We start from the raw sequence: 24,082 nt of genomic DNA on the forward strand, positions 1-24,082 counted from the left end.
GATTAAGGGATAATGTGATGCCGGTGATAAGATCGAATTGCTTCCATATCTCATTTAGAACACGGACTATGCGGAAGGCATCGTTGTCTATGCTGGACACGAAACCAAAGCGATGCTAAACAACAGCGGTCCCAGGTATAAGCGATCCCGCGTCGAACAGCAGATGAACATCGATGTGATATGGTAGGTGTGGGTGGGTTTTGTACTGATGTTACATATCAGGTGGTTGAGGTTATTTCTCCCGCATAAATCAAATTTCGATTAGTTTAATTACATTCAATCGCTACGAGCAAAGCTAATCGCGCCCGCTTATCGTTTAAATAGGTGTGTTATCATATTGATCGTGCTTTGTATCATCGGTGCGGTCGGGTGTAAGCTGTGGCTTTCGTTCTACGCCACCGATGCGGACAATGACGATACTACCGGTGGCAGTGCCAACGATACATTCCGAATACCGTTCCTGCCGTTCGAAATCAGTCCGGACTATGAAGGATTGCTAGCATTTTGGACGTTTGTCATCATCTTGCAGATCATGATACCGCTCTCACTGTACGTTACGATCGAACTGTGCAAGCTAATGCAGGTGTATCATATACATAACAACATAGAGCTGTACGATCCTGACTCCAACAAGCGTACCGAATGCCGTGCGATGAACATCACCGAAGAGCTCGGCCAAATACAGTATGTATTCTCGGATAAAACGGGCACGTTGACGGAAAATCGTATGATATTCCGACGCTGCACGATCGTGGGTGTTGACTACAACCATCCGGAGACAGAGGAAGAAAAGGAGTTGAATAAAATTGGTGCGCCGGTACCGATTCTACAGCCAAATCTAAATTTGCTTGAAAACTTCCGAGGAAATTCACCATCGCTGCTGGAGACAAGCACGGGAATGGGTCGAGGAGGAGGTTCCAGTGAATCGGGAAATGAAACCGTCGCCAATCAAATACAGGAATTCTTTCTAGTGCTGGCTGTCTGCAATACGGTAGTAGTTAGTGCGACTCCGCACCGGGATAATATGAATGCGAGTGGTGTGATCGAGATGAATGATAGCGATACGAGCGTTACGCTCGTTCGTCCCGCTTTGGTCGAGACGGATGGAGGAAGTCTCCCCCTGACGGCGTGTGATTCAATGATCGGAGATCGGTACGCTCGGCTGACGGAGTCCCGATCCATTACACCTTCTCCGCCACCGAATGCACCCTCATCGCTACCCCTGAAAGCAGCACACGTGCCATCACTGTCGCCAATCAGTAGTTCGGCGGAAACATCGCCCATGTCGGAGAGTCCACCGATGCGGCTGAAATCACTGAGCACGCCAACGGCAAAGGTGAAATCGCTCGTAGCTAAATTGGGTAACGTGGCCAGCGGTGCAAAGGGTAGTGGAGTTTTTAAGAGCGTTGATAGAGGCAGCACTGGCAGTACCAGCAGCAGCAAGAATCGATTTGCATCGAACAATAGTAGCAGTGGTGCTTCAAAGTTTCACAAATCATTCTCGCAAGGTTCGTCCTCACCTGCCTCCAGTCGTCCAATTTACGAAGCGGAAAGTCCTGACGAACTGGCCCTCGTAAATGCGGCCTTCAGCTACGACTGCTGCTTGGTAAACCGAAGCCCAAACCATGTCCTGGTAAGCGTACCAGGTGAAGGCGTTATAGAGTACGAGGTGCTGAAAGTGCTTCCTTTCGATTCGGCCCGGAAGTGTATGTCGGTGGTTGTACGTCGTACCGGTACGCAGGATGTGGTGCTCTATACAAAGGGTGCCGACAGTAGCATCATGCCAAATCTAGTACCTTGCACACCAGGCTCGGAAGAGTATCGTTTGCGAGAACAAACGCAACATCAGCTTAATGTGTACGCACGGCAGGGTCTGCGTGTACTAGTCATGGCTAAGCGCAAGCTGGATCCAACCGATTTTAGCGAATGGTACAGCAAGCACGAAGAATGCGAACTAAGCATGGAAAGTCGGGAACGTAAGATCCGCGATTCATTCGTCCAACTCGAGCGAGGTCTAACCCTAGTCGGGACAACCGGCATTGAAGATCGCTTGCAGGAAGGTGTTCCCGAGACGATCAGTTCTTTGTTGCAAGCCGGTATCGTTATTTGGGTGCTGACCGGCGATAAGGCCGAAACAGCCATCAACATTGCATACTCGGCGAAGTTGTTCAACTCGCAGATGGATATCCTTAAGCTGACTGCACGATCGCGCGACTCGGCGGAAGCAAGCATCAACTTTTACCTCAACGAAATCGAAAAACAACTCAACTCCAGTGGTGGTGCGCCCAACGATGATGACGCGTTCGATCAGCTGGATAAAGCACGTGCCCTCGTTGTGGATGGAAAAACGTTGACCTTCATCCTGGATCTGCGGTCCAATCTCACCAAGCCATTCCTAAGACTGACCCGCTACTGTTCGTCCGTGTTGTGCTGTCGCGCGACTCCGCTACAAAAAGCGTTCCTTGTAAAGGTGGTTAAGGAGGAACTTCGCATCAGCACACTAGCTATCGGTGATGGTGCAAACGATGTTTCAATGATACAGGTTGGTATTTGTAGCTCCTCTATTTCGGTTGCTTGTCATCGTTGGCTTAATGTGGTGCATCTTTTCTCCAACTGTAGATGGCCGACGTTGGAGTAGGTATCTGCGGGCAAGAAGGCATGCAGGCCGTTATGGCATCGGACTTTTCGATTGCTAAGTTTAAAATGCTGGAAAAGTTGCTGCTTGTTCATGGACACTGGAATTACGATCGATTGGCGCGCATGATCATATATTTTTTCTATAAAAATGCGGTACGAAAGCTGCCCAAGCGCATGCGATATTAATTGAAAGTTGAGAGTGGACGATGGAGCGATATGTACTAATGCGCTATCGTTATCATATTTTACAGGCCTTCGTGTTTCTTCTGTTCTGGTATCAATTTTACTGCGGATTTTCCGGTGCTGTCATGATTGATCAGGTGTACTTAATGATCTACAATTTACTATTTACTGCCTTGCCTCCGTTGGCGATTGGGGTGTACGATAAGAAGATTATCGACGACCTTCTGCTGGCCTATCCACAGTTGTATCAGCATGTACGTGTGTGCAGTAGCTCCGCCAACAGCGAGTCGGTGGAAATTATTCAAATTCTTTTTGCATGTACTCTCCACCAATTGCAGGGTCGTCGGGGGAAGGGCTATAAGTGGTCGACCTTTTGGATCGTGATGCTCGATGCGGTGTACCAGAGTTTGGTGATATTTTTCGTAGCGAAGGCAGCATACTGGGGCTCAGACGTGGATATATGGGTGTTTGGTACGACTATAACATCCTCCTGTTTGTTTACAATGCTGTTACACTGTGCCATAGAAATTAAATCATGGGTAAGTAATGGTGCCTTAGCACAACTGCTTTTATTTCAATGCCATTAATGATCAACTGCTTGATTTTGACATTTTTCTCTTCCAATAGACAATCTTACATGTCGCATCGATCGTGATCAGCCTGGTGTCGTTCTATGCGTTTGCATTTGCGTACAATTCAGTTTGTGTCAACTGCTTCGGATTGCCATCCAATTATTGGGTGATCCATATGAGCATGAGTACAGTACAGTATTATCTGATTACTTTGCTTTCTTCCGTACTTGCGCTTTTACCACGGTATGCATACATTAAGCCTCTGGACTTGGGCATTATTTCCGACAGATATGACATATTTCGTACTCCACAGATTCACGTACCGTGTGATCAAAAATACCGTCTGGCCGTGCGAAGGCGTACGGGTGACGCTGCAGTACAAAGAAGAAAAACGAAGAGGTGAGAATCTGCTGGTAACCTGGTCTCGATCGACGTCTGCCTCATCCATATTCAGGTACTTAACACACACAACCTCAAGCAATCACTCGAAATCCAGTACGCTGATCACGAGAAAGCGTTCCGCCACGACCACTGCTGTCGGTGGAATACTCGAGCGCAATGCACCACGGCAACGTTTCGGTTACTAAGTGCAAGTTACCTCGAATTTCGAAGTAGTAGTATATGCGGAACAAGCAGCATCAGAACTGTCGACAGAAAAAAGGTCGAATCATCATCAACTATCAACAGCATGAAAGGGGGTCGGATATGTCCGAGCTCAATATCAGTCTATTTTCGATCGAAGTCTTCGCAGTAGAATGTGCTACTTGTTAACATCTCTGGGGGTAAATAATTTTTAATGCTTCTGTGCAGTTCGCTTGTCTGCTTTTTGTTCGGTTTTCTTCTTATTGGCTTGTTTGCGTGTTTACTGTTGTTATTTCTTTTGCACAATAATGTAGTATTAGATTGCACATATTACAAAAAAAACTTAAATAGTTCCTATTATTCTGCTTATTGTACTGTAACATTGTACATATTTATTTGCATTGCTAGCTGTTATGGTGCCTAAGTGGCGGATTTTCGAAACATTGCTTCATTCCTCTAAATAGTTCTCTAATCCTTCATTCATAACATCTACTGAGCCGAGCGCTCTCATTTGGCACCCAGCTTATAAGTTCGCTTTAGCTAACAAACCCTTAACAAGGCAACACTAACCACTACACTACACAACATTCAAAACATCAATGTTGTGTCACAATAAAATATTTTTATTTGGTAACGTTTCCATGTAGAGTAAGAGATTAACTTCGGACGACCTATAAATTAAATTACTACAGATATCTTAATGCATAAAATTTTTCAAAAATCTTACATTCTTAGTCCTATTCCAGGCAACCGGCTACCCGTTAGCCAGACTGATTTTAATTCCTTTCTTCTCCGGTTCTAGGAATCCACTTGATTTGATTTTGTTTTAAATGAGCAAAATACAACTATCTTTATCTGTATCTGTAAATCTTATCCGGACCGTCATCCCGTAGTGAGGACTGACTCTCCAACTACGTGGTTATCGGCAAGTCTAGTAAGCCATTTTGGATGGCCGGCGTGACCTTGGAGGTGGTTAAGCCAAGAAGAGGAAGAGAGAGTGAGGGCAGCATATTCATTTTAATAGAATGTAGAAGAGTTAATTCAACTTATATCCGAATATTTCATTGATATTTGATTACGTATAAAAACGTTATAAGCCTCCAAATTTGCTGGCTATCCGGTTGCTTGGAATAAGACATTTTTGCTTTGCTTACCCGGGACAGGGTTAAACCATCCAATAAACTAAGGATTTCACTGGAGAAGACTCTACGGCAGTTAGCTAAGACGTAAGCCATGACTGTCCAAAAAATAGTAACTAAACGATCTATGCTACAGTTTCATATGATTGGTAATCGATCATATAACCCGAGGATTGACCAAATAATTACTTAAGTTTCCATTCATTCTGAGTGATTGTCACATGGACAGCGATGGAATTTGTATAACAATGTCCTTCTGATATATCTTGCTGATGTCGTAACTCATAATCAAGCATCAAGCAACAACGATAAATCGATCAAATTATTTGCTATTAGGAAAAAAACTTCAAATGCAGTACCTAACTGTTCCAAATCACTGTAAATCGCTGTTCGAAACAGGTAACGGGACATTACATGAACATGTTCGTAAATTGGGCTCTTAATATATATGTTTAATGCATGCGTTATTTACATGTACATACATACTAATACAATACCCTTCGGTAGAAAGGTAGGTACATCACCCTAACTGAATTACTTTCACCCTTAATCCGTGCACATTCTTGCTATTTTACTAACTGTTTTCATCTTAATTTGTTTATAGTTTATAATTTAAATTGTTTATATTTTCATCAAGCGCACCTTTTTGTAGCATAAATAAGATTTGTTGAAGTTGTGTGTGTGATGTTTTGTTTTCCCTAAATATGGCTGAGGTAAGTCTTTTTCCAAATCGTGTGTTTCTTATCCTATACACTACACCTTTTACGTCTGTTTTTTTATTAAAGTATATTATCTTTGTTTAAAATGTGTGATATCTTTCTTTTAGATTAAATGCACTGTACAATTTGGACGAAAGCATTTCTTTACACTGTTTGCTACACAACCACATACACAGAACAGAAGAAGCAAGATTTACACGGATTGTACAAAAATTGGCAAAGATTTGCGTGGGGTGTGTTTGAACTTTATATTCCCTTTTGTTGCTGTGAACGCCTTGTGTGGCTTGCTGTTTTTTTTTTTCTTCTCAATATTGGTTGAAGTGATATGGATTTCTTTTTGGCTTTCTCTTTTCGTCAAATGCTTCAATGTTTGCCATCCTTGTTTTTTTTTTTATATGTGAAATAATTGTTTTCCTATTTCCCCCTGAACTGTGTTTCATTGCAGAACCTCCCATCACAGGGCTTCGCATAAGGCTGTAAGCAGAAGATGATTGTTTGCTAAAACAGAACCTCAACAGGCATCTATCCAACAAGTAGCAAAGTAGTACATCGACAACAAGCTTTTCAACAAATTCGATCGCCTGAGCGGACTGGGACTGGGCCTGAGGGGACTGTATACTTTTTTAAAAGAAAATGGATAAAACAAATTACTGCCCTAACAAAAAGAGGGATAAAAAACCAACTCTTTTCTGATGGCTCTACTTTCCAGTGATACCCAAAACAATCAAAAGCGAAACGTAACAGGAACATTGTTCAGGCGGCCTTATCACAAGCGTTAAGCTGTTGAACTGAATTTGTTTCGTAAAAGAGAGAAAAAGAGAGAGAGAGTGAAAGAGCACACATCAAAGTGTACGCGAAATCGTTCATATCCTAACCGCTTTTTGTATTAAAATGGACAAGCTGGCTCGCGCACGTTATTGGTGATATGCTTTGTAGAAATTGGTTTAAAAAAATCTTTTTTTGAAAATGAAAACAGTTATTTATTATCTGGTCGTGCTTACAAAGGGTGCGAAGAAAAGAAAGTCTAGTGTATGATGGGTATTGATTGTTGTCTTTGTTGTAGAGAGAGATAAAGAGAGAGAGAGAGAGAGAGAGAGAGAGAGAGAGAGAGAGAGAGAGAGAGAAAGTTAAAGTTTAAAGTTGTTAGCTCGCGCGGATAAGTAAATATAGATGCTGCGACCACGGCTGTGAATGCTTAATCGGGGCGCTCCGAAAAGAACTGCGATTTGACATTGAGCATCAACTGTTGATTTGAAAGTGCGCGCGTGAGAGAAGAGGTACATATAATACAATAATTTAATTCTATCGTAGACGACAATAAAAAAAACGGTAATAATGGCGGTCGCAACATGGGAACCTATTTGTAAAGAGAAGTATGCATTTAATGTTGACCAATAACACATGGAATTAGTATAGCTAAATGGAATATGAAAAGATGAACGAAGTGCCTCTAATAATCGCCGAGGTGTGGCACGCTTTATTGAGTATGTGCATAATCGCTAGGCTTAAATATAATTTAACTACTACCGCTTACTGTTGCTGATGACGATACTAGGAACTGTAAAAACCCGTAGCCTTTTGAAGTATGTTCGTAGAAGAAGCGTAACTGTATTATACAAAAACATGGGGAAAAAGTGATCAGCTTAAAAACGGCACTGTGCACGTATAACACGCTATATTTTCTTGCGGAGCACTTTTCCGTGCAGGTTATAGTAAGTGGAAGGAAGTTGTTAATGAACAAGCTGAGGAGAAAATATCGAAACGAAACACACTCCTCGAAAGAAATTCACTTACCGGAAGCAAAATCAGAGACAAAAAAAGGCATTAAAAATTCTGTTCTGTGGTAATATTCGTTGTACATTTTCTACGCCACTTGGAAGAGTGAACATATTAAGGATAGGAGCATTACAGGGTTGCACGGATTTTATTGACACGTTCAGCGAGTTTTGCGGTTGGACATCGCGGTCGGCAAATTTCTTACCCGTAAACAAAGCGCATTACTTTTTCACGGTGCGGTTTGTTAGTTTAACACAGATTTTAATACGTTTCAATAGATTCCCAAAAGTACTTATAGTTTACATTTAACAAAATCTGTTTTTTTCACTCGTTCGTTCTTCACTATTGAATGTATCGAAAATTGCATTTTACTAGCAGTGTTAAGTGCTGTCCATTTGAATTCAATATAGTTATAATAACAGTTGTTAAACTAGCTTTTTTAGTAGCTAAACTAGCTAGTTTTTTTATTCAAGAGAAACTGTTATACGGATTGACAGTAGTTGAAAACTTTACTAACTGCGATGTCATTAGCAGTGCGGATCAACACAATCATTCGAACACACCAATAGCGTGCCGACCGAATCAATAATATGCTCGAACGATTCAATAATTCATTGAACGCGTCAGTAAAATCCGTAAAACCCTGTAACTGCAGAATCCGCACCGTTGAAAAAAAAAAGGATGGAATATTTTTTATACATTGTGAGAGAAATAAAACCGACGACGACGAAAAACGTTACAAAATTAACATACTTTTTTTCTAAGTTGTTCGATTGAAAAAACAGAAAGAATTACAATGACTAAAATTTTAAACCTTTTTCAGTAAAATGGGTTTAGACGACTCATCGCTTTATTGAATCAATAATCGGTTGAATCGCCACGCTGTGGACACTTGTTTTTCGTGTGCCCTTCCTGCCGACAGATGCCACACTTTCGGACCGTTTTTGTCGTTTTATTTGCATTGTCATTACTACTGTGTCCCCAGCTGGAGCCACTCGTGTTCACTCCACCAGAGCCCCAACTGATTGAGCCTGCTCCAGCTCCTCCCCCGCCGGCCATCGACGCATTCGCTGACATTGCCGGAGGCATATTTTCATCACCCCATTTAAAAAACCCACACGAACTGGCCTGATTGGGGCAGGAAAAGAAGGGTCTTCCCTTGTTTGGACCATCCTTTTTTACTGTAAACCGTGACGCCGGTGTACCACAACGGCACATAATATCAACCTCATCACCACCATCGCCACCAACTCGTGTGGTGTTTGGTGTTCTTTTCCAGGAATTTTGCCGCGAAGGGTTTGAATCTGTAAAGCCGTTACTCATATGCCCAGTACCATCGTTGCGATTGTTGATCGGTTTGCCCCAAGTAGATGATGATCCTCCACCACGTTTAGATGATTGACTTCCGCCCCAGTTGCTTGCATTGGTGCCCGATTGTCCCCCCGTCCCCCAGGAACTAGAGCCAGATGTATTAGTGTTGGATCGTCCAGTACCGCTGCTTGTTGTGGTTGTGTTGGATGTTTGTGTAGTTCGACGTTCCGTTAAGCTTCCCGAACCCCAAGAACCTGCTGGAAGAATTGTTGGCCCTGCGGGTACCGCCGATCCCACGTTTGATGGCATACGAGCACTAGCAGCAGACAATACTCGTACACTGGATTCGTTAATGTTGAACAAATTTCGAAACTTATCATCGCATACGATACAGAACCGATATTCGTCCATGTCCGTACTTTGCAACAAAGCATAAAACCTTACGCTGCGGAACTTAACCACAATCTTCTTACTTCCACAGCGTGCACACGTGTCGTCAATCGCGTTGATCTCACGTATCGCATCGTCGAACCATACATTGTTTCTACACTCAGGAAAAGCGATACATCCGAGATAATATCCGGATGAATCACGCTTCGACCGAAGACACATTTTGTTTCCACACTTGGGACATTTGCAGACCTCTTTCATCGGTTGTGCCGCCGCTCCAGCTGCCACGGCACCTCCACCACCACCACCACTAACATCATCATCCGGTGGTGGATCTCGCGGTGTTTGATTCAACCGTTGACCCAGAGCACGATCAAGCGCACGTGCCTTTTGTGACATTATCCGGTACACCTCCTTGTACTTGGCAATTTGTTCCGATAATACCTCGGCCGGATTTTTACGCCCTTCACATACGAGTTTAAGATCCGCTTCGAGACCGGCTCGCAGTTCCGGATGTGCCAATCGTAGTTCCATCATTTCATAGCCCTCCACCAGTCCCATACCGAGCGTACCGGGAACGAGAAATCCACGGTCCCGCTCACCGATGTAGCCTCGTTCCTTGATCGTGTTGATATGTTCGGCATGCGTTGCATCCGTACCAATGCCATGTTTTTCCATCAGAGCGATCAGATCCGCTTCGGTCAGCATGTTAGGTGCTGTCGTCGAACCTTCGTGCAGACCCAGCTCCGTCGGTTCGAACGTGTGGCCAACCTGGTACGCATGTATTTCCTTCGCGTTCCAGCGATCGTACGGATACACCTCGAGATAGTTACGCTCGTGGATGCATAGTCCCGAGGCGGTAAATTCTTCCTCCTCGCCGACGATCACATTTACAATCGTCTCCGATCCGGTAGCGTCACGACTAATACAGGCTAGAAAGTGGCGTGCAATCAGCTCGTACACGCGCCATTCGTCGCCGGACAGATTTGTCGGCAGCTTGGTAGGATGTATGGGGGGATGGGCTTGATCGGACTTTTTGCCATTTCTTGGATTGATGCCCCATTGCAGCACCTTTTCAGCGAATGAACCCCACTGATCGCTGCCAACCTGAGCCTGTACGAGTGGCGCTAGCTTCATGTCGCTGGTAAAGATGTTAGTTTCGGTACGGGGGTAGCTGATTATACCTGAAATTTGGAGCTTGAAAATTAATAATTGTTCACCGTTCATGGTACCCCTATTGACAAAATTTGCCTATTAAGGCACTATTAGCCTGCTAGCAATGACCAAAAATGATGACACCCTTACTTCTATAACGACCTTCCCGGGTAGATCATACATTTTGTATGGGAGTTTGCATTTTTCCGGCATAACTTTTGAAGAAGTATCAGATAATTATTTTCAAGGTTTAGTAAGGTACTAAATAATTCAAACGATTAGCCATTTGCTCAGTTTTGTATCATTCAAACAATTACACAAAAATACGTAAGTGAAGACTGGCAACATATTTTCACCCGTATCCGTATGCCAAACACACATTCTTTTAAATCAATCTCCCGTTACAAATACAAATGACTATTAAGGATTTAGAATGGATTAATCATCAATAAAACCAACAAACGGGAGAGATTAGGCAAAACATTTAATATAATATGAACATTATGAGACATTTGAACTCATTCTTATTCCACTATACTACAGAATATAAGCCAGAAAAAAAACAAATAAGTTCTAAAACACAACGATTACCAATTGTCAAATACAAGCTCTGTTCACTCAACAATTGCTTATCGTAGATACAAGGATATTACAGCTTTGGCAGTGAAAAATAAATTGTAAGAAATTTTGAAATTCTCAAGTAAATGTTATTAGATCGAAAGCAAATAGTCTCCTCTTTCTAAAAAAAAGGTTATGCAAATACGACGGGCAGATAAAAAAATGCAAATTTTGTAATGCGACAACATACAAAGTACATGACCTCCCCGTGTAGGTGGTTTTTAGAAAATAAGAAAAAAAGTTTTCTAAGCATTTCTAAAATTTCAAGCTGATAGCACCATTATATTAAATGGTATTGAAAAATAAAAATGCAAAACATACGCGGGGAGGTTGTCATTGAAACAAAAGTTATAAGTGGTTATTTGGGCAGATTTTGTCAATAGGGACGTTATGTGCTTGTGCTAACCTTGGGTATATAGCTTTTCTGCAATGGTCATTACTTGCTTGGCGTTCATCTTGAGTTTTCGCGAACCGAGCTTTTCCAATTCAACTGTGTCCATTGGGTTGGGTCGCCATTTATTTTTCGGCTTCTGTGTAACGTTCACCACCTTCGCTATTGGATTGTTTTGGCAAAGCATTAGGTATGCCTCGCAACACTGTTTATCGAACAGACGATTCCGTGACCAGTGAAACTCAACCGTCAATTCATTGATTGTGTGTGTCACTGAAAAGGTTAATAAAAAAAAATTATATGCGATAGTATTCTACGCCTGTCTGTGGGAGAGGTGGGTAACTTACGCTTAATTTTCCAAAAAGTTTGCGGAATAAAGTTCTCAATTTCCTTATACCGTTGGGCTACAAAGCCAAGTGTCGGTATCTGGCAGCTACCGTACGACACAAGATTGTTCGATATGTCTTGCGGGAAAGTTTTCTGCAACCGCAACGTCTGGAAACGCGTGAAAGCAGCACCGATCCGTAGGTCCAGCTCGCTGCGCACGTTGACCGCTTCGTTTTGACGAGCATCCGGTTGCACTAAATTCTCAATGGCACGCTTTATCGAGGGTGCTGTGATTTCGGAAAATTTGGCACGCAAAACCCGCAGCTGTGGTTTCACCGCACGGCACACCTCTATGATTTCGAACCCAATGTTTTCACCCTCTCGATCGCAATCGGTCCAGATGATCAGTGCCGAGCAGCCGCGTACCTCCCGTTCGAGGGTTTTCTTGATTTTCTCGTACTGCTCGGGACAGTTTTTGCGCACCGGAGCATCGAACAGATCCTCCGGATTGCAGCTTTGCCAGCCACGAAAGCTTGGCAAGAATTCATAGTTTAAAAGATGCCCCGACACGGACGTCATTACCATTTGTATGTTTTGGCCCTGTAGATTGTAGTTGAACTCATAGATTTTGTTGTACGGAGAGTAGCCTTCTCTCTAAGAGAAGAGAAAACAGATCGTCATTAGCTGGTTTACCACAGAGAACAACACAAACATTCACAGAAGAGTTACCTACCCGTTGGGAAGATCCACGGGACAACAAACCGGCGATTGTTTTCGCTGCATCATTTTTTTCGGCCACATTCAGATATTTCATGCTGGCACCACATGCACTGGCTAAGGCACGAGATTGCGTGTAAAGTTTTACAAAGGGTATTGAGGCTTTCGCTAAGCGTAACATTCAACGTCCCGTTGAAAACTGTGACGATTCTGTACTGGTACCACCGATTCCCGCACCAACGTTGTTTGTACACATATGAAAACGTAAATATTCGAAACGTCAACAGTGTTGGCGCTCTTTCACCAAGTAAGCGTGTGCAAGACATTTACTTTGACAGCTCGACGTTGGGTTTCAAAATAAATTTGGAAGGATCAAAGTGGGAACAAAACATCACAATTTCTATTTCTAGTTGTTTGCCCTATGAGGGGTGAATGAAAGGGACTTTGTATTTTGTATTGGTCTCTGCATTACTCTATTTATCTTTCATCGGGAAATGATTAATATATTCACAATTTCGAAGCAATATTACAGGTTAACTAAAGGACATTATAGGTAAACCAAATGTTCTTCGGCTGATGAAATAATACATGTAATCTACTTCTTGTGAAAGACGAAGTAACGGCTGTATAGAATCCCAATTCTCACATACACCTTTGAGACATGGAATTTGTTCAAAACAGACGAGTTCGTAATATCCGTTCTTGATCTGATTGTATGCTGAACTTGCTTATAGTGCAGTGAATAAGACTTGCCATTTAATGAAAAAGGTGTCGGAAAACCCAGCCGCTCACACGGATAGAGGTTGGGTTTAGATAACATAAAGATGCGTACGCCGGAAAGTTCGAGATATTTGATGGGCTCGGTTTAGGACTTGTACAGCATGTAACGACTGTAAGTAGCAAAGGAATAATGACACATGGGACCGAAAATTCAAGCTTTTATATCAAAGTTAGGAAGTAAACAGTAGGCCTGTTGGCTCTAACTCCAGGTGTTGAATGTATTTTTGTAAAAAAAAAACTTTTTCAATTCAGAAACAACTTTTTCTTTAACCCTGGTATCGGTGTGATTGTGTCGTACGAATTCCATATCTCTGTTTTCAAGATTGTGATTTATTTATCTATTCCATCGTTTAGTTACATTTAGTCTTAGCATATGGTACAACTAACTAAAATTGCGGAGATTTGACATAATTTCACCTCGTTGTAAGTTAAAATGAAAGGACTTGCAAACAAACCGATAAACGCATTTTTGGACGTATGTAGGCTCACGATGTGTACAAGTGAACTGAATCGTCTCACCGGATGAGTTGTCCTGGTATGAGTTACATTTGCTTTAATCTAAGTTAATGCAAGTTTACATTAAGCTTTCCACCAAGCTGTGTGAATCCATATTAGCTGCATTAAACATAATTAAATTGTACGAACTGCACTAGAAGTTAGTAACAGTACGCACAGAGTCAAACAATATTTTGTTGCATCACCAAGTCGAGCTTACGAACTAAACATTGAATTGCGTCCAAATATGTTCGATGTACTATCACAAAAAGGTTCTGGGTTGGATTACAAGTTACTCTAGTGTCCTTCCATGTTTTGATGCACCTAGTGAGAGTTTTAGCAGCAGTTTTAGCAATGACAAGATGACTCTTGCCTGTTGAAGGTGCGTTACAAAAAAAAATTGCAGCTGTCTTAATTTTGTGTAAAACGAAAAGCATCAATTTTACCTCCTAATTGTACCTTTTAATCAATTTTTACAGCTCCGTAGATCTTTCTGATAAAACTGTACGCAGCGAAAAATCCTATCGTGCCAGTGAGAATGTAGAACGTTACAACCATGAGACCTGTGAAGAGAGAATAAAACAAACACAAACATTGAAATGATACTATGAATGTTTGGCGCATACGATTTTTTACTCACCAGTATATCCTAGATAGAGCAACGTCGGTATGAATTCCGTTATATCGAGTTTCGTGAAGAAATAAAATATGCTATAGAACAATATATACACGGCAGATCCTCCAGAAACGATGAAGCTTCTCCACCACCACCGATAATCCTGTTCGAAGTAGGAAAAAACAAATTGTTAGCCACACATTCCTTATTTTAATGTCTGTAATGACCTTAATGTCTTCTTACCTCAGCACATAGCTGGAAGTACGTCATCACGATCGAAATCTGGGAACAGCTTACGACTAGTATGCAAAATACTAGGAACAAGAATCCAAAAAGGTAGTAGAACTGATTTTGCCAGATTGCCGAAAATATGAAAAACAGTTCGATGAAAACGGCTCCGAACGGGAGAATGCCAGCCATAAGAATGCATAGCCCAACGTTCATGTACCAGTGCTGATGCGGTATCTGGCGGGGAATCATATTCGTGCGCACCGGATGTTGAAAGGCTTGCTTTCGGTAACCGAAGTAGTATCCCAAAAATACTAACGGTAATGATATGCCAAACCACAGCAGCAGCAGTGCTACCATTGTTCCAAATGGCACGGCACCACTTGAGTCCTTGTCCCAGATGAAGAAGTTCAAGAAGAAACACGTGCCGAATACAAGACCCGGATAAAAGGTAGCCGTAAGAAAGGCGGCACGTTCCCAGTTGCGACCTTTCATCGTTTTGTACAGGCGGGCCGAAAAGTAGCCAGCGATCAGGCCCATAAACACGTACAACATGATGCCGGCGGTCATTAGTGCACCACGGGATGAGGGAGACAGCATCCCGAGCATAGCGATAACTAGTTATACGGTTCAACAAGATAAGAATAGTTTTTAGTAAGTGGAATAGATGATGAGGATGCGGTTTTAACTTACTGATGGTGATGAGTGCCATAAAGAAGATTTGTATACCGCTACCAATGATAGCGGCGAAAAGTCTTGGATGTCGCGGAGGACGGAACACGTCTCCATGCACCAGCTTCCAACCAGTTTCCTCTAATGTGTCCTCGATGCTGATACTATCATCTGTGTTGTACTTGGCAATGTCTCTACGAAGTGTGCGGACCATGATCATAGTAAGTATACCTAGAAGAGTGTAGAAAAACGTTCTTTAGGTACTTTTCAAACCAAGCAATCGTTACAACCGTTACCCGATAGGAAGAATACCACGACAAGTGAGTTGATGATGCTGAACCAATGGATCTGAACATCGTTCATTCCCAGATAAATATCCCACCGGGAAGCCCACTTCACGGACGATTCTTGCCAAACCACCGAGTAGGTGAAGAATAGCTCCGTCCTGCCGTTTGGTGTAACCGCTTGTGGTTTGGGATTGTCTGGGAAAATGCAAGTGTCACCGTCGAAGCTTAAGGAGTTTTTGTTGATCGAAAGCGTTTCTACTTCAAATCCAACGACGCGATACTGATTTCTGAGGTAAGAAAGATAAACCATTACTATTCGACTATTTAATTGCACAGGGCTCACCACAAACATACTCGCTGTGCAGATGGTAAAACAGCCGGAATCGTAAATGGTTGTTAATGAATACATTTGGACCATTTGTTTGGCCTAAACGATACCCGTGCTCGAACTGCAGTTCCATCGTGTCTGGGTTGACAAACTTGGTTGCTACTGGAAGATTGTCAATGATCCTGTAATGATGAAATATACATACAGCGTTAGCGAATAGGAGGCCTAAAATTGGCATTCTTCGTATACCACCTACAGATGGACAAAATATTCGTGCCGTATACGTTCTGCCACCTTGGCTGACTGTTCGTGGTCCCAATTCATTGGCCGATCCTTCGAATTGCACAGCAGCTTGCATTGGATGTTTTCTGCCATTCGCACTTCGTACGGCGTATTGACGATACGATCGCCGCGTAACACTTCGCCGAGATTTTCGCTTTTGTACACAACCGTTCCGTTCTTTGGCAGGCACAGCTGCAACGAGTAATACTCGTACGGAAGCTGCGTGTGGGTGCTGGTCATTTTGACGGCTTTTACATCAATCTTCTGTCCCTTCTTGAACTCCACCGGAGCCACACCGGGCACGTAGAATGCGGAACATTGCCCGACCAGCAGCACAAGGGTCGCTATCCCTAGCATTCTCTGCACCGTCCATCGTTGATTCTGCGGATCGGGTGTTAAGAAGCAACAGTACATTAGTTGATTACTGGTGCACAAATCGCCACTGTGTCACACACAGCATGGCAAATGTTTACTTTCTGTGACCGAATCGGAGCTGCCTGATGTTTTGTGCAAAAAGTAGGAAATCTTTTGCTTGATATCAATACGACGTACCTGTTTTTCCATGTTTAGCTCAATCTGGACCGATTGTTCAAAGAATACATCGGGAAAACCGAATCAAACGACCACAAAACAACGATTTCCACCTAGGTGCTAACTTTTTTTAGAGAAAAGGAAAACAATTTACGTACACAGCACTATGGTAGACATTCTCGGTCATCGCGATTGTCAAAAACATTTGACGTATGATAAAAAATCGTTTTGTGAAAAAGGTAAAATACTAAATTTCATTCGGAAAATAGTTTTCAGAGCGAATATTGTATCTTCTCATTGTAATGGAATTTTTGATTATCATTATAGCGAATATTAAGAACATCTTTTATCAAAGACATTTTGCACGTGGCCAAACTTGTACATGTTCCCCCACTGTGTACCAAAGCTCGAACAAATTGTTCGAAAGCTCGTTGCAGCAAAGGGAGTGTACTACTATGAACTGTTTTCTGCTTACGACTTTCGCGACGAGAATTGGTGGCACCTTCAACATTAGTTGATGGGGTGCATGATGATATGGTACATGAAACAGACATAATAACAGTCTTCTTTTTTCTAGCTAAACGACCTCTGTCCCCCGCAGCCCTTATTGGGAGCTTCGTTCTTTTAGCTTTGTAGCGTGGAATCGTATTCGGGGTCCTGATTTTCGTGTTAGGTCTCCTCTGAAGGAAAGCAACTCCCACCCGGGTCCATAAGATGTAGGTGTAGAGAGGCCTCGGTTAATGGATGCATTGGAGGAAGTCACCCGAGTTGATTTTGACGGTAATGGACCGCGATGTCTATTCCGGCAAGGGCCTCCAAACCGCTTAATCCGCCATTGTTGCTGATATCAAGCAGTTGGGTAGTTAGTCTTCACAACGGGAGAAAGATGCAGATGAGATTTGAAAGCTAATCCTAACGTTTGAACCACGTCTTTCTCTATAACCTCAATAGACCTTCACGATTCTTTAACTTGTTTCGATTCCCAGTCTAGTTGAGTGAAAGAACGCTGTTCCTTCTTTTAACCATTTAAGCCCAGCAAATTTCCTTTTGCTGATGGATCAGTCGATTCTATTGCCAGCTGTTCGATTTGAAGCCACAAATAATCTGGGTATCAGTGTCAAGGTACTATCTTCAGTAACGTTATCCTCATGTGTCTCTCGTCAATCTGTCAATTACCACCTTCAGTTACGTGCAGTTTGACTTTCCAAATCGAACTACTGAACATTTTGTTAGTAAAAAATCCACATAGAAATGTTTTTAAAGTTATTTAACTTTATGTCGAGCCTTACCTGCGATTCCCAATGTAGGGATAACTATCTGTTTGATCACATACCCTAGTCGATAGATCGTGTTGCAGGGACATAGGGATATGGTTGGGTTGAGATACTCTTTGATCGGTCCGATGTGAATATACTATATAGAAACATTTCAAAGTATTTGGTATTGATCGACAGTAGTCGGATAGTGCACAATGTTCGAAAAATTACCTTTGTTACGGAGTATTTATGATGTAGGTTAAGAATTGATCGATAAATCCCTTTTTATGAATTAACGTCAATGTCTTCAAAACCACCGATACCGTTTGTGAATTCACTCGCTTGAAATAAAATATAATTCAGATTTTTAAAAACTCAATATTTTCTACCTCCTAGGAAGCAAAACGTTGTTCTAGAAGTCACTACATTTCAATGCCACGTCCTAAAAGTTACTGCACTTCATCTGGTAGCAGTAAGGAACTGTATCACATCATCACTTTGAAAATCTACTTTATTTCCACTTGTCATCAACTAAGCCGCAAACCGTCAGTAGCGAAGAAAATTAAATTCAGGGCAAGTCTATAAATTAACAATTAAGTCGTCTTAGAAAATGAATTATGTCCAATGCTTGCAGCCAATTTGAATAATCGCAATCAGATAACGGTGTACCCTCGTTTTGAATACCGTCGTAAGTTCCAGCGTTTATTCATTTTTTTTTTTTGCAACAGGGAAAGACCTAAAAGAGAAACCGCAAGGTGTGTAAGTTCATCAGATATTGTAGCAATAATTGAGCATCTTAACAGAACTGTGTCCCACTTCTTGCACCGTTTTCGCCGTGACGGTAGTGTACTAAGCCGTTAAAACTCGTGCCATTAAATTATACCCGTAAGAAAATTGGTATCAAACAGGGGAAAATAGTCGCTGTGGGGTGAAATTTATGTAGTTGTGCATTTCATAAATCACACAATATGCAACAATTTGTTGCGAATCTTAACTGAAAAATCTCTTGAAAGAAAACAATAGCGATCCTCTATACGACCTGCAATATTTTCATACAGATGCAGTAATTAAAATTGTCCTTATTTATTATTACGAGGTTATTTGTAAAAAATTTGCGTGAATCACTCATTTTGCTAGATGTTCGCATCTTAAGAATTTTTTTAAATTTCACTAGAATATGGTAAAAGTACACGCTCAAAATGGGTTGATTACGGAGTGCCCCCAAGTTGAATCAACACGATTCCATCGTTACATTTTTGCGCTATCTCAGTTCCATCAGCCCCTAACGATGCTTACTGACAATTGTTAAGAAACAAAAGGATGGTTTGTAACACTATTCCTACGATGTTCCTAGAAGTCAGAGTCTAGCAAGAGTCATAAAATGCTCATTAGAGATGCGCTCGACCTGCACAACCAACCCTGTGCATCATGTGGAGCGGTTTCAATGATCGCGAATTCCTTCTGTATCATGTTATTCCGGAAGCTTATTTTTTCATGACCCATACGTACGGAGAAAACGAAAATGGTAGGAAATCTCAAATGCAAACACAAACATTTTATCGTTTGCCAGTCTCGTGTCGCATCTGGTATCAAGTGCAGAGGCGGACCATGAGTCTATCATTGGGAGGGAGACTGTGTTTTTATTTACACTTGATTCGCTCACTTTATAATTCTTTAACCGACCACTGGAATGTGTAACTGATACTGGCTTGCAGATAAGATACAGAACCACCAGACGGGAAAGGAATGCATAGCAACAGTTATATCAAAACCGGTTTTTTGTTGTCTAGTTGCAGTAGTTAAACAACTATTTAATGGATTTAATGTATTTCTTTATGGTAAGGTTAAGGCAGGTTTTTGAGTACCTGGTGATGGAAAGTAACAGTTGAAGAGGATTAGGTAGGCAACAACAGATTCAAATCTGTTTCATGAACATGAATTTGCCCTACAACTACTACGAATGCGTCCGAATGCTACTACTAATACTACAGCAAAAGCCAGCTCTCCAAATCGAATCGAAAGCTTTTGGATCCGCCCACAATTTTCCGAAACATGGCCACAGTGTTTGGTCGGAAGCTGGAAAAGCTTCGACTGCTGCATGTTGACTTGCTTGACACCATGATGGGTACCATTTCGGTGTAAAAATTTTAACGTTTTTCGTCTAGTGAAATTATAGTCTAGGCCAAAAAATGTACGAAGGTTCTGTTTGAAAAAAGTACATTTTCATTACAAAATGTAAGTTAAGTAGTTTCTCATTGTAACCTAAACTATTACAATCCGAATCGTTTTCATTTTGTTAGAGTTATTTCCCTATTTTTATTTTATTATTAATTATTATTAAAGTATTTATTAATAACTTTACCTTATTATTTAACATTCATTGTGCCAATGCAAAGGCCGTAATAGAAGCCGAGGGCGAATATTTTGAATAAAATGAATAAAATACATGGTAAGCTACTATTTCTAAAACAAAAAAAAAATCCCCGATGATTAATTTTGCCATAAATTTTTTTTTCTTTCTCCGTAGGTAACTGTCAAAATTATCCTGAATGCCCTGAATATCAGTTATTAAAATGGTGTAAATACGTGGTTATACGTATTTTACGACGTATTAACATTGGACATTTGCGTGCTTCTTACTTATTGCTTCTTCGCACTTATAAACTCCGTAATTAATTCTTTAATCTGCAATCAATCAATTTTAAAAGCAATCAATTCCGCGCAATAGCTTCTGGATGTACGTTAAAGATCGATCTCCCATACAGTTGTTGATTTGCTTGTATATCTTGTATTTGTTGTATTATGCTATGCTATTATTATGCTTGTATTTGTTGTATTGCTTGTTGTAGCAACAAGTACGATTTAATTTTTAATTTTTGAGTGACATTGACGCAACCTCCAAGGTTATGAACTTATTTATTCCTGCTATAATATGAGATAAAAATAACGTTTTCAAGGTTAGTAAATGTTTATGGTTTTTTTTTAATAATAACAGAAATATTTATTTGTAGGGCCAATGTGCGAAAATCATTCATCTCAATCATTCATGCATACGCTTTATTCCTCAATAGCGTTGAGCTTCGTTGCACTACGTGAGTCGATGCCATTACACCGCAATCAACCAGCTGCGGTAATGAATTCGGTTCAATCACTCTATAATGAATTTATCGTCCTGTTTCTCGTGGACCACGGCACGGATGGATCAATAGACATAACACATACTAGTACAAAGTATCTGGAATCTGGGCAAAATGTGCATTGCGTTGATAACTCAATTGCAACTGCAGCAAGAGTAAAGGCATATTAAAACAGAGAGAGGGAGAGAGAGAGAGAGAAATGAATTTTTCGTGAAGTTAAAACCTCTTTAAAAAGTTTTTCTCATGTGCTATTTAAAAATTTTATACTTTAAAATTTTTATAATTATTTTACTTTCTTTTATAGCTGTTACAGTGACTGTTTCATTAGCTGTAGTAAAGTTTTAGTAAACGTTTATTTTAATCATTTTTTCACCGTACATCTTTCCATTGCCTAAGTTTTCACGTTCACGTTGAGGCATATTATACCAAGTTTTGGTACTTTTTCCCAGTCTCCGGGGTTCGAGGGATCTGGTTATATCTCATTTACGTTGACTGACATCTATCTTGCACGCCCATTGAACATTAAACACGTTTCATAGCCTCTCCACTCTTCTCCCTTCGCCTTCCAAAACGCTCCAGAGCGCGACAAATTGTCCGACAATCGGCGAACGTTCGCTTCCGGCCACTTTGTCTAGCAGCTGCTGGAAGCTGGAGTTTTATTGTACCTCTCCTTTACGACACGGTGTACGGTGTGACCTTTCGCCAGTGACGTCATTGGGTTGCAGCATGAGGACGCTGCTTGAGCGTCTTCTTCCACCTTTCGTCGCCCGTAAACAGAATTGTGCGGGACAAATAATGTTACAAGTGCGCCGTTGCACCGAGGACGGTGGAGGACGGGCTTCCATAAATTAGAGAGCTATCGGAGACTTCCTGGGGGTTCCCCAACAAGCGTTTGTATCCTGCTGTGTTTCACGTTCGTTCTTAAGTGCATAAGCATCGTCACACATACAGTCATCCGCATGTCAAGAGATGGACCATGCAAAAAAAATCCCTGCAGAGGAAGCTAGGCTCCAAATAGGGGGGTTATCGATTTTCATCGATTTCTTTTGTTCGTGCATTTTAACATTCGGCGTGTGCTTGCCAATGTGGAGTAAACCTTATCGCTGCAATGGCGTCGTTCGATCTGTAGACATGTGACGATACTGTTGGGACATCTGGACATTGATTTTGCCAGACGGGTAGCTGTGGACATGATATAGAATGTGTGGCAGTTTAAAGCGATGATTATTAGTGCCGTACATCACCGTATCGGTAAAGTCAACCGAAAGTGAAGCAAAATGCATTGAAGAACGTACTTTTCGTTGTTTATATAAAGTTTAATTTCAGGTTGTGCTGTAAAGCTTTTTTATATCACATGTGACAAAATGCTGCTAGTTTTGTTTTAAAAAGTGTAACTAAAGTATTGAATAGAAAGGGTTGTCCTGATTCCTGGTAGGGACTTGCCCAATATAAAACCTGCATGAAATCTTTGTACCAAATTGATCGCATGATACGATCGCAATCGGATATCTGTAGGAGCTAGAAGCGTTGCTTCGTAGCGGAAAATTTATTTTCCATTCTATTTCATTTCATCGCTTCTAATCGCATCGGATGAGTGGTGGATTTCGTTGGAATTGGCATGCAGAATTGTGCAAAATAAATAAAAAAAAAAAATACGTAGAGATTGCCTCCACCAACCACTGTGTTCAACTACTACGCGTTTGCTATTGCACGAAGGGATGATGAAGGAATGTTTATACTTTCCCACAGTATTGATGGAAACTAGACGAGCTCGTCGTATGGAGGAGTATGTTACAAATCTTTCCCATCCTTACCCGACACATCCTTCCGGCGGCCGCCTTCAACCCTGGTTTGCTGCTCCTTTTTTAATGCTACCCGTGGCCGTGGGTAATGGTACCGCTACAGAAATATGAACATGTATATGTCGTTTAAGGCGGATTACTTATGGGAGTATTATGTCAATAAAAAGGAAAACACTTCTCCACGTCCATATTACGGACGGTCTAGCACGGGGGCTCAGAAGTGGATTCCGCAAAACCATACGCTGCTGCCACTGGAAGCAAGGAAAAGGGGTCGCTCTATTATGGTGCGGGGATTGTGCGCGTGTGTGGCGCAGCTTTGCAAGGCGAGAACGGCACCGGATAGACAGATACAGTCATCATATTACATGCCTATATGAACATCCAATCTTGTATGTCATCTAAGACGCACGCTTGCGTTCGGTGTGTGGCGAAACGGCTAACAAAGGGTGGCGTAAAGACAGAAACACACAGGCACAGGCAGCGTACTTATGAAATGAGAGGATATGACGAGTGAAGGAGGAAGTCACGAAAATTATTGCCGTGGAATTTTTGAAACCTTCCACGATGCGCAGGCCGTAGGGCAGGCCAAAGACGGTCGAACACAAGAAGAAAAACAACAGGACTGACTGTGAACTCAAAACATCCGCAAGTATTATATCTAAGAGGATAGCGCAGGAAAGAAAAAACATGGAACAAAATCAAGGATAACAAGTACATAAATTGATAAACTTTATTGATTCAAATGGACCGTATAATCGTATATCTATTGAAACGAACTCTCTACGCGCCATGTGTCCAAACACAGAGCATTTAACCGAGCGTGTGGCTCCTAGCGAGCGTTCTAGGAGCAATCTCGTTCTTGGTTGTTTTTCCGTTGGTTCCGTTGTTTGGGTGCTCCGACTTTTGAAAGTGTAGAACGGTTTTTTGTCCGTCGAAGTGGCAAGAAACACTTGAACGGCGAGGCGTGAATTTATCTGTCGCTCTAAGGACTCTAAGAAAACATCGTCTGAACGAGCTGAGCTGCAGAAAAACTTGTTTTTCAATGGAGAGAAATTGGTTCTAGAAAGTAATGCCAGTAAACCCAAGCTGTTTTAAATAAACTCTTATTTTTTAATTTTTTAAAAATGCAATACTTACTTTTATAACCGACA

At 41.6% G+C, this 24,082-nt stretch overlaps 3 protein-coding genes across 5 annotated transcripts in view; 1 reads left to right on the forward strand and 2 right to left on the reverse strand.

Annotated features, from left to right (window-relative positions):
- Window positions 1-6,323, forward strand: part of LOC126563806 (phospholipid-transporting ATPase VD) — a 22,302-nt gene extending 15,979 nt beyond the window's left edge. The window contains exons 4-11 of one of the 3 annotated variants that reach the window (XM_050220553.1): window positions 59-183; window positions 325-2,542; window positions 2,620-2,790; window positions 2,889-3,074; window positions 3,159-3,359; window positions 3,448-3,635; window positions 3,706-3,846; window positions 6,278-6,323. In XM_050220553.1, coding sequence (XP_050076510.1) covers window positions 59-183; window positions 325-2,542; window positions 2,620-2,790; window positions 2,889-3,074; window positions 3,159-3,359; window positions 3,448-3,635; window positions 3,706-3,846; window positions 6,278-6,323 — 3,276 coding nt within the window. Of the gene's footprint in view, window positions 1-58; window positions 184-324; window positions 2,543-2,619; window positions 2,791-2,888; window positions 3,075-3,158; window positions 3,360-3,447; window positions 3,636-3,705; window positions 3,847-5,939; window positions 5,984-6,277 lie in introns of those variants that run through there. The other 2 variants (XM_050220554.1, XM_050220555.1) reach the window with 2 other exon arrangements.
- The window catches only part of LOC126564315 (transmembrane 9 superfamily member 4), a 17,744-nt gene extending 824 nt beyond the window's left edge, over window positions 1-16,920 (reverse strand). Inside the window, exons 1-8 of the mRNA XM_050221317.1 lie at window positions 16,758-16,920; window positions 16,180-16,586; window positions 15,950-16,105; window positions 15,605-15,882; window positions 15,330-15,539; window positions 14,652-15,253; window positions 14,433-14,571; window positions 14,252-14,355 (exon numbers count right to left, since the gene is read on the reverse strand). Of these exons, the coding sequence (XP_050077274.1) occupies window positions 14,255-14,355; window positions 14,433-14,571; window positions 14,652-15,253; window positions 15,330-15,539; window positions 15,605-15,882; window positions 15,950-16,105; window positions 16,180-16,586; window positions 16,758-16,769 (1,905 nt within the window). The 5' untranslated portion in view covers window positions 16,770-16,920 and the 3' untranslated portion in view covers window positions 14,252-14,254. The remainder of the gene's footprint in view (window positions 1-14,251; window positions 14,356-14,432; window positions 14,572-14,651; window positions 15,254-15,329; window positions 15,540-15,604; window positions 15,883-15,949; window positions 16,106-16,179; window positions 16,587-16,757) is intronic.
- On the reverse strand, window positions 8,455-12,724 carry LOC126563990 (DNA topoisomerase 3-alpha). The gene is made up of 4 exons (XM_050220884.1): window positions 12,534-12,724; window positions 11,821-12,454; window positions 11,489-11,746; window positions 8,455-10,493 (listed from the first exon to the last, which is right to left on the reverse strand). The coding sequence occupies exons 1-4, from the start codon at window positions 12,696-12,698 to the stop codon at window positions 8,467-8,469; spliced, it is 3,084 nt and encodes a 1,027-aa protein (XP_050076841.1). The 5' UTR covers window positions 12,699-12,724; the 3' UTR covers window positions 8,455-8,466.
- Window positions 16,921-24,082: the final 7,162 nt, after the last annotated feature.

The sequence above is a fragment of the Anopheles maculipalpis genome, chromosome 3RL, assembly GCF_943734695.1.
Source record: "Anopheles maculipalpis chromosome 3RL, idAnoMacuDA_375_x, whole genome shotgun sequence".
Classification (NCBI taxonomy): domain Eukaryota; kingdom Metazoa; phylum Arthropoda; class Insecta; order Diptera; family Culicidae; genus Anopheles; species Anopheles maculipalpis.

Excerpts from the sequence above, each read along its gene's own strand:
- LOC126563990 (XM_050220884.1), bottom strand. The coding sequence starts at position 12,698 with ATGTTACGCTTAGCGAAAGCCTCAATACCCTTTGTAAAACTTTACACG. Across the intron at positions 12,455-12,533 it reads CCCGTGGATCTTCCCAACGG|AGAGAAGGCTACTCTCCGTA; the intron begins GTAGGTAACTCT and ends CTCTTCTCTTAG. Across the intron at positions 10,494-11,488 it reads AGAAAAGCTATATACCCAAG|GTATAATCAGCTACCCCCGT; the intron begins GTTAGCACAAGC and ends TCCAAATTTCAG.